At 31.8% G+C, this 17,616-nt stretch overlaps 2 protein-coding genes across 3 annotated transcripts in view; both read right to left on the bottom strand.

Moving 5' to 3' along the window:
* Positions 1 to 15,647, bottom strand: part of LOC143227200 (uncharacterized) — a 41,726-nt gene extending 26,079 nt beyond the window's left edge. Inside the window, exons 1-7 of one of the 2 annotated variants that reach the window (XM_076458694.1) lie at positions 15,382 to 15,647; positions 12,771 to 12,830; positions 9,452 to 9,596; positions 8,178 to 8,374; positions 4,707 to 4,867; positions 1,416 to 1,627; positions 200 to 300 (exon numbers count right to left, since the gene is read on the bottom strand). The gene's annotated coding sequence lies outside the window, so the exon portion shown is untranslated. The remainder of the gene's footprint in view (positions 1 to 199; positions 301 to 1,415; positions 1,628 to 4,706; positions 4,868 to 8,177; positions 8,375 to 9,451; positions 9,597 to 12,770; positions 12,831 to 15,381) is intronic. The other variant, XM_076458699.1, reaches the window with a different exon arrangement.
* Positions 196 to 15,512, bottom strand: LOC143233290 (mitotic checkpoint serine/threonine-protein kinase BUB1 beta-like). The gene is made up of 7 exons (XM_076469414.1): positions 15,382 to 15,512; positions 12,771 to 12,830; positions 9,452 to 9,596; positions 8,178 to 8,374; positions 4,707 to 4,867; positions 1,416 to 1,627; positions 196 to 300 (listed from the first exon to the last, which is right to left on the bottom strand). Exons 1-7 carry the CDS (start codon positions 15,510 to 15,512, stop codon positions 196 to 198), a joined length of 1,011 nt encoding a protein of 336 aa, XP_076325529.1.
* Positions 15,648 to 17,616: the final 1,969 nt, after the last annotated feature.

Here is a 17,616-nt window from a genome sequence, read left to right as displayed (position 1 = left end):
TTTCCTTCAATTTTTTTCTTAAACCTTTTCTAGAAGACCATTAAATTCAAGGTTAAGTGCATTCAGATCAAAAAACAGCTAACTTGCAATAGTTATTTATTATGTTTACATGTTAAGTTAAATAGACCAATTTCTATTACAAAATTGGAAAGATAAAATATTTTCTGCTGCATATAAAAGTTACAGACATGTAACTTACACAATAGGTTGTGAAACATCTTCGTCTTCATGGACAATGAATGGTGGCTGTACTGCTCCAAGAGAGGTGAATGGTACAGCTGAAGTTGTTTTTTGTGGAAGCTTTCATTCATAAAAAAAACCAAAAAAAACACTTTTATTGGGCAACAGTTAAAAAAAGAAAAACGTATTACCACAACTACAATTGAAAATATTTAAAAAGTTAATAAGACCGAAAGCTATAAAAAGAAACTCGTGTTAAAATAAGACACACACACACACACATTTCTGTTGGCAAATTTCATAAAATGTGAAATTTAAAGAGAAGCATTTTTCAACACATTAACCCTTTAGAGATGAATCACAGGTCAAAGGCCATGTCATCACATTTGTTGACAGACTTTCAAAATTTTATTGAGCTACTAATTTATTTCCTTAAATACGTGTGGTATCAAACTATAGATTATAGTTTACATTTTTATATTATACATTTAATATCGTAATTAAAAAAATATAAGAAACAAATACAACTAAACATTAATTTTGTGTGTCATGCAATATGTCGAATGAAGTACTGATTCAAATTGTATTTTGACATCACAAACATCTAAAATCTATAGAGTTGTATGAATTAGGAGTTCAAATTACAAATTTTAACAGGATAGAATACAAAATAAAATCCTTTTATACTTTCTATTTGCTGAACCATCAATATACTTAGTAAGTAAATCAGACCCAGTAGACCCCACCTCACCTCTTTACATTTTTGGAAACTGTCTCTTACATTAACATATTTCTGTACATGACATGTGAATAACCAATCAAACTCAAAACGTCCCTTGACTGATTTTCTCACTCATATTCCAATATAACTACATCCTCTTTTTCTTTCAAAACAAACCTTTAAGCTGTTAAATTGGAGTCTTGTCTGTTAGTGATTGGTTGTTTTTTTCTAAGATTCAAATACAACTTATGTATTAAATTTGATATACTATAATGGAATTCTATGGTATTGAAGAAGTAATTTAGGATTTTTAGGGATATTCAAAAGTATTTATAAAGCCTAAAAAGTTGTTGTTTTTTTCCCACATCCTTCACACACAAAAATTTCTTAATAGTTAAATAGCTCAAACAACCAGCTAGGAATACAAAGGTTGTAATGGTATGCTTTAATTTCTTTATTTATTGTTCTATGTCATAAAAATAGTTAAAACTATTCTGAAAAGTGCACCACCCACCTTGGCCTTAGTCCACTTTCCAGGCTTTATTTCATTTTCTTTGGAAGCCTCAGAATGTTTTGTAAAATGACAACTATTCTTGGTCTTCAGTGGCAGATCACAACCAGCAACATCATTTTCATCACTGAACACTTTAAAGGATTTCTTGACAGTACCATTGTTCTTAGACAATACTGAAGGATGTTCTTGTCCTGGCAGACCATCCACACAATCTATTGTTCAAGTATATAATTTTAACACAAGTTCAAAGAATAAAAAAAATAAAATTTGATTACAGAAAATGTGTAACACTACAACACTTTTAAAAAGGTTTATACTGATACAAGGGAACACATTGATGCAAACAAACAACACATTTCATAAAAAATTAGGTATATGAAGTTGTAGGAAGTTTTTTTTTTTAAACACTTGTTATTTTACTGTGACTAACTTCATTTACTCAGTATTGACCAACCTAAAGAAAGATCACTTGACATTGCCACAAAATTAAAAGAAGTTTATTTTTTTATACAAGTTTAATTTAAATATAGAAACATTTTCAGGATTGAAAACAACAACTAGAGAAACCATAAACAAATTCCTAAACCCGTGTTTGTTACAAAGTCTCCTGAACTTCCCATTAAATCATGCCTACAGAAGTGCCATCTACTTACTCATTTCCTCACAAAAAATGCAAATTACTGTTAAATTACTTTATTTATTCTACATTGACCTAAATAGTTTATAATCTACTCCACCTGAATCACATTTGAAAGCTATGCTTCAGTAGCAATTGTTCAGATCACATGGAGTAAATGAATCCTCAGAAATACCCAAAAAAGTTAAAATTTTCAAATTGTAAACAAAAATATTTTTAAAGAGATGAATGTTGCACAAGTTTTAGGATAAAAACAAAATTATTATTTTTGTATCACATTCATTTCATGCATTCAATTGGTATGAATATTCAACACATTAGAAACTTTTCCTTCTAAGTGTTCTTTTTCCTGCTCAAATACTTTTCAAAGATCATCAGTTGTGTACATAAAACTTCAAGATGTTTGTGAGAGTAGCCTAAAAAAGACAAGTGCATGGGAGATGGCTACAAATGATATAGCATGAATTTACATTTGTACTTACACCTTGCAAAAAATGAAAGAGAAGAAAAAGAGCTGGTATATTGAATTTATAGTTTTAGGCATATAGCAAAATGATGTGTTGGAGAAGCCATACAGTATTAGTCCAGAAGATAAGAACAAGTTGGCATGATTGAGCATCCTTGTATACACATTAAAATCTGCATATATAAAACTTTATATCTCAAATCATCTTTCTCATTAATATCAAGTGACATGTGCCTTCTAGCAGTCAACGCTATCTCCTGATAATAAATGCAAGCACTTTATGGCCAAAAGATTCTTGATCATTTCATTTGAAACACTCAGTTTAGGCTAAAAATGGCTTACAATGTTCACATACATAAATCAGTACAACAATATCTAGCCATTTTATAAACAGGAAATCTAGTTTTCTAGGTTCTTTAAAGGAGTTACAAACTGCACTGATCTCTCTCTCTCTGTAGTAAAATGATAGTTTCTTCTGTACTGACCATTTTGCCAATAAACATCCTCCTCTTGCAATCAATCAAATAAAAAAAATTCTATTTTTTAAATCTATATACATTATATGTTTGCCTTTATCTGCCCAGAACTTTTCACAAATTTATCAAATCAATTGCTACAAATCCTGTATCATTATAAAAGCCATTCTCCAAGGAGTCTGGGGTGCCCATTGACTCTAATACAGTGAGAATGTATTCAATTTCAACTTGAGTTATTTTGAAAGTACTTTACAAAATGACACTTACCCACAAAATTTTATATTAAAAAAAAAAAAAAATACATTTTTTCTTTTTAATGAGCTTTCTCAACTGTTTAAATCTAAATATACATGGACAGTTAATTCAAAACCATATACTTATTTTGTGAACAAGCATTTAGAGATTTCTGTTTATCCAGCTTAGTGTTTTCAATACAGCTTCACTTTAAATACATTAAACCCAATTCATTTCATAGACTGCTACAAAAACAGGAGTTTTATTCTTAGCTTTTAAAAAAAAGTTTTGTTTCAACTGATAAAACTGTCATACACTAAATGCCAATAACCATTTTAGAATTGGTACATTATTATTATTATAATAAATACCATTACTTTAATAAAACTGCATGTAAAGTAAACAATAAAGTTAAATCTATGCAGTTGTCTGACCATGTAAAAATTCTTTCAAAAAGAGTGGGGTATATCAGTCTAACAATTCCTACAAGAAAGTATACCTAAAATGTCATGAATGAAAAATGAGATGAAGGGCATGAAAACTATTGCTAATGCTTTTCAAGTCATGTCTTCTGTGAATTTTATAAGTTTACTTCAGATCCAATGGCAAATATAGTAATAACAACAAACACTCCAATGGAAGCACAGGTGTGTATGGTGTCGACATGCACAAACACTTCAAATCTGGATACACTATACTACTCAATACACATTGTTCTGCCAAGTTCCATAAAAAGAGATTAGCATGTCTGAATGATATATTAGTACAAGTTACAATACTGTTGCAACTGTTGTGTTTAGCATTCTCAGAGAGTTACCAGATCTTAAGGTTAGTTGGCTGGATGAGGAAGATGGTTTAAAAACACAATACCAACCAATTCACAAAGTAAAATGGCACAAGGCCTGTAAACTAATGCTTCTGTGAAGGACTAAACCTAAAGCACCATGTCAAGCAAGTACCCTTAAACTAATATTATTCAAGAACAGTTTCAATGTATAAATTCAAGTACATAACAAACATGCTTATTTGCTGGGCTACATTGCCATCAGTCAGTATGAAGATGGTTTTCCAAATTTATAGTGGGATAGTGATAAAAACATTAGCCTGGAAATTCTTAACTGTTTGTATGACTACAAATAACCATTACAGCTGTAACTTGCATGCACCAAAATTTTAGAAAATTATCTTTACCATACTTGGCAATCTAAAAATAAATTCCCCAGACTTTTACTTTATCTGATGTAATAACATACTTCAAGTTATTACACGTTAAACTACTCTTTGCTTTTTGATGGAATCATGCTATTCCCACAGGTAACACCAAAATACTAAAATTGTGGCTTGCATGCTTTTATAATTATGTGATAGAACTTTGCATGGAAAGACCTGTAAACTTTCTAGAAACAGTCACTTAAGGCCATTAACTATAATCAATTTTTTTTTTTTCTGTGTGACTTACGTATTTTAACATCACTTACCAATCCTAGCTGATCCAACTCTGTTGACCCCCACAGTTTGTTTCTTCCCCTTTGGCCTTAATGCACCTAGAGCAGTCCTCTCTTCCTCTGTTCCAAAATTACCCCCATCATTTGTTTTCACTCCTTCCATTATCAACTTTCCAATTTTCATCTGCAACTGTCTGTAGGAGTTATTGTTCCATAAGTTGATTTTAATAAACATTTCCACAAAACGTAAAGAACCATAATCCCAGACTAATAAATAAACTTTAATTTTCTTTAAGGTTAAGCAATTTGTTAAGTTGAGCCATAACAATTTCATGGAATTCACTGTCAACAAAAATGAATCCAACTGATATAACAAAGCTAAATTTAATTCATTTTTTAGGAATGTTCTCATTAATCACTAATCAATTACACTAACAAAATTAACTTTTATTTTACAAAGAAAAATAACTGGGTCATCCAATTTAGTATGTTCATTTTTGAAGATAATGGTAAAATACAAACAAATCTTCATAGAGAAAAACAAATACAGTAATAATAAAAGATGTTGAATCTACTTTTGCTGTATAATACACTGTACAATATAAATTATTTCACTTGATGAACAAAAGTAAATGGTTTGGTAGATTCTGTTTCGGCAAATACAAATGACCTACCAGAAAATATCACCTGTAGAAGGTGGCAAGCTAGTAGGGTAATGTGTTAGTAATAGTCGAGAAAGGAGATCCAAGCTTTAAAAACAAGAAGCCCTGGACCAAGTGCTCTCTTGATTGGAAATGCAAGATACAATCATGATACTGCTGGAGTGAAGCCTGATAATTTTTCTCCTTAATAAGCCTAGATCCTGAGGTATCACTATTTGAAGAGTAAGAAGGTTTAAAATATTATACAGGGAAGCCTCATCATCCCTCCGTGTACCTTGATTTTCCTGATTTGAGATATATATATTTCATCCCTGAAATGAGGCATTCATAAAGAGATGACAGCACAGGAAGCCATATATTTTGTATTGCCCTAGTCTAAAAGACCCTTGAGATCAAAGAATGATCCTGAATAAGGAAACTGGAGAATTTTACCAATCAATAATTATGATATCTTGATTGCATAAAGGCCATTGAAAAGAACTTATGAACATGTTCCAAAGGCATGAAGGATTCGAGCAATGCCCACATTTCCAAAGGAGAAAGAACCATTTATGCAGTGGAAGAAAAAACAAATAAGAATTGGGTTTCCTGTTGTATAATGTAGAACTGGATGGGAGTCAGCCAAGCCAGACTGAAATACATGATGAAAAAATAGCTAGATTAAATGACATATTCCGATGTCCCAGCTCTCAGAATAAAAGCTGTGTTGAATGCTTGTGAAAGTAAAATCCAGGTGCAATATTCTAACAATTGACGAGATGGCGCCACTATTAACCAGTTGTCCACAAAAAATAGAATATGCACAGGGGTAAGAAGATGATTATATAAATAAATTGAAACACACCAATAGTGGTGGGATGCTACCATTATGGCAATATGCAGCTGACAAACTTGAACACCCACAATCCTAGTATTTAAAAAACTCAGGGTGAAGAACGAGTCACACGTACCTTGGGGAATCTCAGAATTGATTGACATAAATAAGAAAAACTGATGACTAAACAATAATATACCGTCTTCTCAGGCCCAACAAATTGATGAGAATAAAACCCCAAAACACTAGAACAACTCTCTAATCCCAGGTCAACCAGCACTAGAAATAAATTCTGAAATGTGGGGATCTGTAAGAGACAAAAATCATACAGGATTGTTGGATAATGGCAGTGAAGATGTGAAATGAATGACTAATCCTGACTCAAGGGTCTTTAGTGCCCATGGGTCAGTGGTTAAAGTTTACCACACATTCAAAAAAAAATCTGAGCTGAGCCCACAGAGACTTCAAAAAGATATAAAATAATCATCACTACAGCTGGCAACATTCAACCAAGCAGTAGAGCCCCTGGTTGTGAATAGAATTTATTCAGAGTATCAATGAACAAAGTGGCTGATGTATCAGTACTCTTAGACAGGGGTAGAATGACTCCCTGTAGGAGCCAATGAATGTCAAAAGACTAGTAACAACAGGGATGAAGGTAGAACCTAACAACAGAACAAACATCCATGCTTAAAATGGTTTCAGCTCATCAATAGACTTTGTGATCATGGTAGCCTTCCACCAAAGACTATTTTCAGAAAAAGAGACTGAATTTGAGTGGCAAGTCCATAGAATTATCACTGTCCCACCTGGACACAGTAATCTATTCACATAAAAACCAAACTCTACTTTCCAGGAGTCAATGTATTCTTTGAGAGTCAAAATATATGTTTCCACCTACTGGTGATAGGCTAAATCATGTGGTTCCTATAATAACTGTAGTAGGTGAGGCATAGCTGTCTTTTCACACAACTCAGCAGTAAATCTTTCTTCATGAACAATGTCAGTGGACTGAGTAAGAGCTAAGTATTTGCTCTTATGCATTTCAACCATCAAGTAATGTGCAGGCTCAAAAGCTACTACAGAAAGACTCAAACATCCCACACTAATGAAAAAGACTAATTAATCAGATGTGGAACAGGTACCAAATGTTCTCTTTTGGTATGTTTTTTAAAAGGAAAACCAACTAGGTAATGCAAAGAATGCTCAAAGTATCTCCTAATAACTGTGTAGCAAGAGGAACCCATTAGTGAATGCTTTGATGAGAAAAACTGGGAGCATCATCTGTACAAGGTACTTTTATAGAGCACCAGGATAAAGGACACTGAAATAAGTTGAGTATCATAAGAAGAGCACTTAAGTGAAGTATAAAAGACTGGAGCAGGTGAGAAAAAGAAAAAAATCTGATCAATGCTAAGATGGACAAATGAAACAATCCTGACACTCAAGTAATATCTGTAGTGTGTAGAAGTAAGTACATTTCAGATAAACTTTTTATTCCTCAATATAGTGTTAGCAAGAAGCAAAACATGAAACCCAATTTGTTCTTAGATTTAATCTAACTCGGTAACAAGTAGGGAATCTAAGAATAAAAATAGGTCTCATTTCTTTTTTTAGTGTCAGAAGAAAAAAAACCAAAAACCTGTCCAACAACTCGCCTGTTGGAGTGTTCACAAAAACAATTAGTTCCAACGGCAGATCAGGGGCCTGGACCAATTAGTATTAAAATGTAATTAAACACTAAAAATATAGCTGACCATTCAGTACCTTCAATAATTATCGAAAACTTGAAAATTAAAAACAAATCCTTACATTAGCTACTGATAATAAGCAGAAGTAAAACCAAAACCTATTTTAGTTACTACACTAAAACTCTCCAAGCAATTAAAAAGAACTGTTTAGTTACGTTTAAAAAAGAAACCTTGAATTATTAAAGATTGTTTTACAATTCTTCAAGAGGGAAGAACTTCTCAGTTGGTATTATGCTCTACTGAAGAATAAAAATAGATTTAAGAAAAAGACACTTACTTTTGAGCTGACAGTAATGTTTCTTGAGGGTTAGCTCCAGATTCAATTCCTTCAGTGAGGACAGCATCGGCTCGTTTAAAGTTTTCTTGCAACTCCAGCTGGTAAGCCCAGTTTTCAAAAAACACAGCCAGTTTACAGCCTATTTTGTGAGTGAACATGAAGTTATAAAGTTCCAACTTGTTGTCACACTGATTTACCTATAAAAAATAAACATTTCATCAGTGGAGTAATCTTATGTTTAATATACAAATGCACACTTGTCTTGTTAACTAAAATCACTCTAAATCATCTATATTACATTTACTTTATTCAAAATTGATCAGATTTAAAAGATAATTTTAACTATTCACACTAATGAATAGAATTGGTACTTATATTAGTTTCCTAACAAAAAATTAAATGGAGTTGCACTTCCAGGAATATGTTTAGGCTAGTAACTAAACAGAATTGCACCTCAAAGATTATTTTAAATTTACTTGTTAAAAATGTACCATCTGTACGTGTGTCAAAATATTACCTCATTTAAATCTTGTTCAAGCAGACAATCCATTATGAAGTAATTAGTTTACTTAAATATTTCCAAATCTTGGTATATTAAATACAAATACAGCATCTACTTTTAGAAACTTAACTTTTAATACTAATTTAACACTAATACCATTTTGAAGAGTAACCACTTAAATTTTATTGTCAATGAATGATAAAAAACAGATCAGTTAAGAATTTCCACACAAAAAATATAAGATTACACTTTCCAATATTAAAACTAGATAGCAAGAAGAAAGTATTCTCACAGAAAAAATAGTAGATATTTTTGATATACAAAATTTGGCAATTTATTGTAGACTTAATAAAAAAAGAAAAAAACATTGGACAGTTTCAAAATTTTAGTTAACTTGAAACTATATACTGATGTTCTTTTACCTCTAATCTAGTCACGCTTACAATTTTAGATTTACTGAATATTGAACATTTAAGTGGTTAACTAATTATATGAATTCTGAGGAAACTGACTCTCCATAATCTTATTTTGAATTCAATGATCTCTTTCAGACTTCTACATGGATGGTCAGAAAAAAAAAAAAAAAAAAAAACACACAGCAGAATGTGTTTAACTCTAAATATAGACATCAATTAGCAAAACTTAGAATAGAAAAATACTTATTTAATGCTTAAGATAATTTTTAAAACATTACTATGAAAAACAAACTTAAAAAAACATAAATTCAATATCCTACAAGATAATATAACCACACAAAAATTTTGCAACTTACATATTTTAACCATATTTCTACAAAACGTTTATCATTATAGTAATGGTTAGCATCCTTGAAAACACTTAGGCAGCGTTCTACTAACAAAGGCAAGTTTGCATCATGTCCTCCTTTTGGGTAATTTTGTTCTATCCACTTAACATATCTGTAAAAAGAAAAAAGGTTTACATGTTCATTATACATTTTCTAAATAAACACCTTTCAACTTACGAGAACTTGTACTTTTGAAGTACTTGGCAAGTGGAGATTTTTTTTCTTGAAATGTGCAAAAAACTTACCTTAGGACATAATTAGTGTATCAGTTACAAAATTTATACACAACACAAATCAAACATGTTTTGTTGTTAGTGACTGACAATTTCATTAGGACTTTCACTTACCTTAAACTGTGGCAATAAACTCAGCAAGTCACCAGATGCAACCTTGTATTATTTTAAAACACTTACTCAGTGAGAACAGTGTGGAATGATTCACATTCATAGAAATGTTATGGTGTAGAAGTGATGTTCAAAGTCACGATAAATATGATAAGTCAAAAGATATACGTTTCTTGGTGAAAAGCAACTAGGCTATCTCTGTTAAACAAAAAATGTAAACATGAAACAAAATATAATATCCAAAATTCAGGTAAAAAGAACTAAGAATTAAAATGGCTGATGGACCATAAAAAGATAAAATTGCAAGAAAATTGGACAGTATCACCATTGTCAACAAAACTGTCCAACATCATGGGTAAAATAATAAAAAAAAAAAGACATTGAAAACAGTGCCATCACTTAAGTATCACAAAGTGATACTGATGGATCAGTCCAGAGAAAAGAAAATGAGTAAAAATAACAATGGCCAACATGTAGACTAATTAGCACATGGCAAGCTCATTCCTGCAAATACCAATGTGGCTAGATATCCAGGAATACTGGATACAAATAGAAGATAAAGAAAAATTAGCCTATCAATTTTTAATGAGAACAGGGTGACAACTAATACTAAAGCAATTCCAGGGCCAGTAGAGAGCTAAAAGAGTCAGTGTAAATAATACAATCTATGTGCTGCATAGCTTATACATGATCCAGGGCAAGAGAAATGGCATACAACTCAGAAAAACTGTAGAAGGGATGATGCAAGCAACAACCGAGCCACAAGAAACCATGGCAGATAAGATATTCTGCAATGAGAAGATAGTACTTTCAGTCAGGAGTATCTGCCTTGCTCAGATGGCTCAAAGAAAGGTCACAGATGGGAATGATAATAAGCCATGGTGGAATGAACTAAGGAATTAAGTTTAATGGCATGCCGCAAAGAAAGTTGCAAATAGCAGAGGTGAAAAGGAGGTTCATGAGACTTGATGCACAAACTTTGGACTGGATAAGTGCAGAAAGCTCATGTGCAGTGGTAAAGCTCCAGATAATGAATGGGATACAGCATCGTCAAGGCAAAGATCCTAGCAGAACCATAAACCAGAGACCCATGAGGAGAGGGCACAGAGGATGTTCAATCCCCCTGTACACGTGCCCTTGACACACAGCTGCATGAAGCAAGGAATGTAAGACAGCTTACTGACAAAAATAAGACCTAATGGGAAAAACAACATCACAAAGTGAGCTGAAGATCAGGGTGTATACATATTGTTGGCAAAAGTACATGCAAACAATTTTGGAGGAAGAACAGGTAAAAACTATTTGCTGTGGCCCATTTCAGTAAGTAATTGAAGACAGACTGAAGTTACTTCTCAAGAAACCCTATGTTTAATGACCAACACAAGATGTGGAAGTAGTTAACACAAAATCCATTTGCAATGGTAGGAAGAAGTTGAATAGTGATAGCATTAATCTTGATACTAAAAAGTGTGACACTCAAAAAAAAAAAAACATCCCTGAAGGACTACAAATTCTTATGGAAAAAAGCAGATAAAGTGTCAAACCCACATGGACTTGAAATTTTGCCCAGTAAAAGGTTAGGGATGAAAATGGGTAAATAACCATGTATCAAATAAGAATAGTAGTCCTGCAAAATGCCACACCTCCACATAGTGTTATAACCCTTCTCAAGGTCAAAGAACATGGAAACAAGATGCTTCCTCTTGAGGGAGGCTTCCCAGACTGATGTTTCACGTCAAATCAGGTGTTTCACAGTGGAGTTTTGTCAATGGAACTCGCACTGAGTAAGTGATAGGAGGTTGTTTGGTTCCTTGAACCAAACAAAACAAGCATTACCTATCCTCCCTAAATCTTGCAAAGACAGCTCGTCAAAGGAATTAGATGATAAAAGGAATCTTGGGATCCTTTCCAGTTCCAGAGAAAAGGAGGACAACAGCTAAGCAACAAGCATCAGGAAAATTCTCTCACTGTTTCAGTTAAAAAACAATTAGAAGAATGGCAAGCGAGGCAGAAGAGAGATAGTGCAGCATCTCATAGTGAACATCATCTGGTCCAACTGATGTACTGCAAACTTGAGTTCCACTAGTGTTAAGGAGTGATTGCAGTCTTAGAAACAATTGGCCCAAAATGAAAGAGGAGATTGCTTTGATCAAGACTTGATATCCAAGAAGATGAGGAAAGAAATAAGTGTTAGATACATAAGAAAAGCTCTTGCTGAGAGTATCAGTGATGTATAATCAATTACTTAAAACCTAGTGTCTGTAAATTATGAATATGCACTCAATAAATCAACTCAACCTGTGATTTTAACAGGTGAACAAAAATAATGGATACATTTTAAAATTAAGAGTCCTTGAGTTGTTAACAGTAACATAAGAGTAATATTTTTAGACTAACAATTTTAATACGAAGTGCAGAAAACATTCATTCTCTATTTTGGAAGACTGATTTTCATCTGAAGTAATTTTTATGATTTTAAAAGCACAATAACTCTGGATGTTCTAATACAGGGTAATCAAATGATCAAAGTTACAGAAATTTATTTAAAACAAGTCTTTTTATATATAAAAGTCTATATCTATGTCACTAATATCTTCCACGATGCTGAAGTCATTCTTGCTAATTTTTACTATTAAAAACTAAATACTTCCTATATACATTCAAACAGGTTATCTAACTTAAATATGGAAGCACATTATGCCAATAAACATTTACAAGCATAATAAATTTATTTTTGGGAGAACATATTGACATTAATATTCTGCATAAACAGGTAGTTTACTCTCCAAAAATAAAAGTTATTGTTTGCCAAATTAGTAAGTTATGTGACCTACAACAACCATTTTATCTTGCAAGCTTCAACAAAAACTTGCGTCTCTAAAAATAAATGTGAAACAATATCAATGATATTTCATATGATCATAAAGTTAATGTACACTTACCTATACCAGATATCTAAAGGATCATCTCCTTGATATGTTCTTAACTCTGCTTCAAAATTCCTAAAAGTAAAACATAAGACATTAAAAAAGGTGCAGTATGCTTGAACAAAATGTGCTTCACATATTTTCACTTAAATATATAGAGAATACTGTGAAAATACAGTAAGTTATACATTCTAGAAGAGATAACCCTTAATCTCCAAACCAAGGTCAAACCTAACTCAAACTATGCTATTTGCAAATATATTAAACAACATATTTCAAATTGAAGAATAATGATGAAACAGAAGAATATTTACCCCCTACATCTGCATCATCCCTAATCTTCAGATAACAAAAATAAATATTTGCACAAGTTTTGTATATTCCAAGAACACAAGGACAACCAAGACTGTTGTTCAACCCAGTTAGGCTAGCCTTAACCAAATTAGTTCTTCTTACTTTCATATAGCCATTTAAAAAAATAGTCTAATGAATTCAAGCTAAAAGAATACAAAACAGATAAAGAATTCTAAAAAAATGTATATTGTTAACACAAAAAAGAAAATCAACATAAAATACACTTCTGGCCAGAAGACATCCATCCATTGTCTTAAATGAAACAAAATTACATTTTAAACTAAGTCATCAATCTTTCTAATAATGACCCATCCAAGTTCAATTTATATCAAATATTTCAGTTTATAGCAAACATCCATCCGACTCTCTCTTTAGTAGGTGGATTATTACAGGTTTAAAAGGAATTACAAAACAGTAATACACGAAAGCAAAAATCTCTGTGACAAAAGATCAAATATAAATCACAGTAAGTGTTAGTGAACAAGCATGAAATATTAAGCAATTTAACAACTAAAACAAAACTAGATAAAAACACTTTAGTAATGCAAAAATCTAGAGCAAGGAAGTTATATAAAAATCACCATAATCATATACTTGCATTTTAAAAGACATCTACTAGTTATGAACTATGCAACAAGCCTAAGGTAAACATATGGACTTGAAATTCTTTTAACTAATTAATAGTAAAATAGATTTCTTTATGTAAGAAGCAGGTTTTAAGACTACATTTTAAAGTTATTATGGAAAACATATGATTAACCAAATTGTGAGGAAAGAAAAAACATTGTTTACCAACATCAGAAATGTGAGGTATGACTTATTACACAAGCAACCAAAGTCTAGCAATAAGGAACAACTGTCAATCTTACCTTTATCCAAAATGTTCATGGGTTGTTAGAAAGTAAACATGCAATTTTTGTACTTTAACTAGTTATGTCCTTTCTGCTAAAGTTTTCAATTTTTTTAATCTCATCATGCAAACATGAGACCATAACTTCAGACATTAAACTCTCATTTCTCAAAAATCAGTGACAAAAACATTAAATCACACTTTCTTTAAAATCTCAATAAACCTCTCTTAAGTCTCAATTTGTTGCTTTTTTATAATACTTCTTTTTTCTCTATAGTTAAAGCCCAGGAGAAAATTTTAGAATTTTTATTAAGAAATTACATGTAAATCCTTGCTAAAATTTCTCGCACAAGAAATCAGTTCTAAAATTTTTTACCAAGTGTACGTCTTTTATACTGAAAAGTGAATATTTAATCTCAAAGGTGCTGGAACAGTCACTGATGCTAAAAAGATAAAAATCAACTCTTACCAGCAAATTATTTCCCATATATATATATTTGGAGTCATTGACATACATAATGAAAGGTTCTTACACGTATCTGAAAAACGAACAATTTCTACCCTTGCAGTCCCCTAATCTACATCCATAATTAGAGCACTCTAAACTACATCCCATTTTTTAAGTTAGGTAGCATACAATGACCTTCTCATGGTCAAGACACTGCATTAAGAGATACCCTCATCCAAATAAACAGTAACCTGTTTAAACACAGTCATGCTGGGAATTTTTTCTTTATTAAAGGCTAACTTTCTAAATGATTTTTTAATGACTTAACTATATATCTTCCTAACAAAAGAACTGAAAACAAAATGCTGCATTTCTCATTCTTCAGGAACTTAAGAAATTAAACCACATTGAAAATCTTCCAATCATCACGAATTTCTCCATTGTTAAAACACTTTCACATTCCACACTTAACTCTTAAATGAAGTTTTCTTACACAAATTCAATATGAATAATTTGAAAAGAAAAAAAACAGTATTTCAATTTTCATAAATGTCGGGTTTGGAACTTCTGCGTTGTCCTTAGTAAAAACACTATACCAAAATAAGATTAAGAGCTTTTAATAGTGCAATACTGGTAGTCTATATTGTTGATAATTACAGAGTAATGACTAAGATTAATTAAGGATCATGCAAAATCGGTTATATGGTAAAATTCAAGAAAATTTCAAAAACATTGTTTGAACAATTCGTAGACATTTCAATTAAAGCTTTGATTAATACTGAAACCCTAATGATGGCAATCATAACGTATCGTGAACAATAAGTGTCTATTGTGTTGCTCTGTCGAGAAACGAAGTTACTTGAACAACAACAAAAAAAAAAAAACAATACCAGTGTCAGCGTCAGTAATACTAGCAAGTGGTACCTAATTTAAGCCTACATTTAAACGTTAATTGACAGTAACGTTACACTTACTGCTGTTGTTGAAACAACTGTTCTTCAGCTCGTGGAGCTAAAGCAGCTCGTAAATTCGTCATTTTCCTTCCTTGTCGCAAAGGCTGTATATTTTCTTTACTCATCTCCCATTCTGATGGATTTTCGGACATTTTTATACTTTTAATATCTATCACCTAAAGCCTAAAATTAAGAACTCCTCTTATTGACTGAATCATAATCCCAACGTTATTATAAAATATTCACTCTTTTTGTTTGAAAGTCCGTTTGAAATGCGCGCTTTACGCATGCGTACTTAGCTTTAACGTTTCAGGACAAAGTATATTCATGACGTAAATGAACACAACCATCGATATGCTGTTTTATAGGTAAAACTAAAAGAGCACTGAAGGGTGTACTAAAGGCAAAAAATAATTAAAATTTGATTATTTAATAAAACAAATTGCTAATAATATATATGAGAGGCATGTTGTTAATTCACTGTTAATTGCATAAATGTCAACTAAACTTATCAAACAATATTAAACGTGCAAGAAGAATTCAACCAAACAATAACAACGGTATTTATTACTTGTAGTGTTTATCAAATGTATACACGTAGCTCTGACAAGAAAAGTACCACGAAATTTCCTTTACAGAAATATCACTGAAAGGACTGCATTCTAATTATCTATCATTCTCAACTTGTCATTAAAATGATACAAGCAGTCCGTTTGTTAAGATAGTATTATGAATGTTGAAGTAACAATAGAAAGAATTATATGAATATTAAACATTTAGATATTTAATGATATAGAAGATTCTAAGTTATTTTAACATTAAGATTTTAGGCGCGTTCTTTATAACATTCAGTAAAAACCACGGTGCATTCAGTGTGCTTTGAATTTGACAATACCAACGCCAAAGGCTGAAAAGGCGTTTTCAATATATATACATCAAAAGCAGCTTTTTTTGCGATTGAATAAAAGGTATTATTATTATTTTCAGTGACGAGCACATTGGGGTAACTGGGTGGACTCAAGCCCTTGCGTTCCTGCTCTTATGCCTGAAAAGTGTCAGTTTTCTCAGTCATAAAGATTTTCAACAACTACTAAAAGATATGCCTAATTTTATATATTGCTTGTTGCGAGTTTTTAGGAAAATTTCAGCTTTAAACGAATCACACACAGAGACGTCCTTCCGCTTGGCCGGCAATAAGTCTGCGGATTTATAACGCTAAAATTAGTGGTTTGATTCCCTTTGATGGACGCAGCAGATAGCCTGATGTGGCTCTGCTATAAGAAAACACACAGGAACTTGTAAGTCTTTATGCTAAAATTGATTGTGATATGCTATTAAGTATTATTACTTAAGAATTCACTGTTTCATTCTAAATCTTAAAAAAGTTCACTGGATGAGAATAAAAGAAATCTGTTTGTTAATTATAGCACTTTACTCTATATGTCTCACAGTCTTCTCACCACCACCCCTAAGAAACGTTTTACTTGACGAAGCTTGAAATTTGATCCTTTTTATCAACGAACCCCTGCCCATTTTCATCTCCTCTTCACATTACTGATTATTTATCATTATTAGTCATAAAGATGATCATAACACAGTTCTGTTAAGGATATTGCAAATTCCATTTCTAGTCAGTACATAAATTTAACTTAAATTCGCCATTGTCTACATTTCATCTTATCAGTTCTGGTTGAATCAATGCGATTCAACTTTGCACCATCTCACATAAAAAGTATTGTTTCTCGAAAATTACTATATCTTTATCATAAAATTTGGCACATACTGCATAAATTGTTAAAAGCTAGTGTTTTGAATAAATCATAATTTTTGGTATGTATGTATTTCATAACGTTTTACGTGCGATAGTTTTTTCTTGTTTATCTATATCAACAAAATATAGTCACTCCTTAGACGTTATATATACATTTATGCGCTTTTGCTTGTTTATTGTTAAGCTCAAAGCTGCACAACGGGACATTTGTGCTGTATACGTCATGAGTATCGAAACTCGGTTTTCAGCATTTTAAGCCTTCAAACTTACTGCTGCGCCGTTGGAGAGGTCTCATAATAGGCAGTTCTTGTGTTTGCAGAAACATTATTCATATAATGCTGTGAAACTACTAACATTCAGGAAATATAAAAGTAACACGATTTTTTCTTTTATTTCTAAGAAGGTTTTAGTTTACTTTTCAAACTTTTTGAACTTGTTTGGTTTATATGAATGCATTATTCTGCATATTATATATCACCTTGCTT

The sequence above is a fragment of the Tachypleus tridentatus genome, chromosome 1, assembly GCF_004210375.1.
Source record: "Tachypleus tridentatus isolate NWPU-2018 chromosome 1, ASM421037v1, whole genome shotgun sequence".
In the NCBI taxonomy this organism is placed as follows: Eukaryota; Metazoa; Arthropoda; class Merostomata; order Xiphosura; family Limulidae; genus Tachypleus; species Tachypleus tridentatus.
This window is presented reverse-complemented; position numbering and strand designations above follow the sequence as displayed.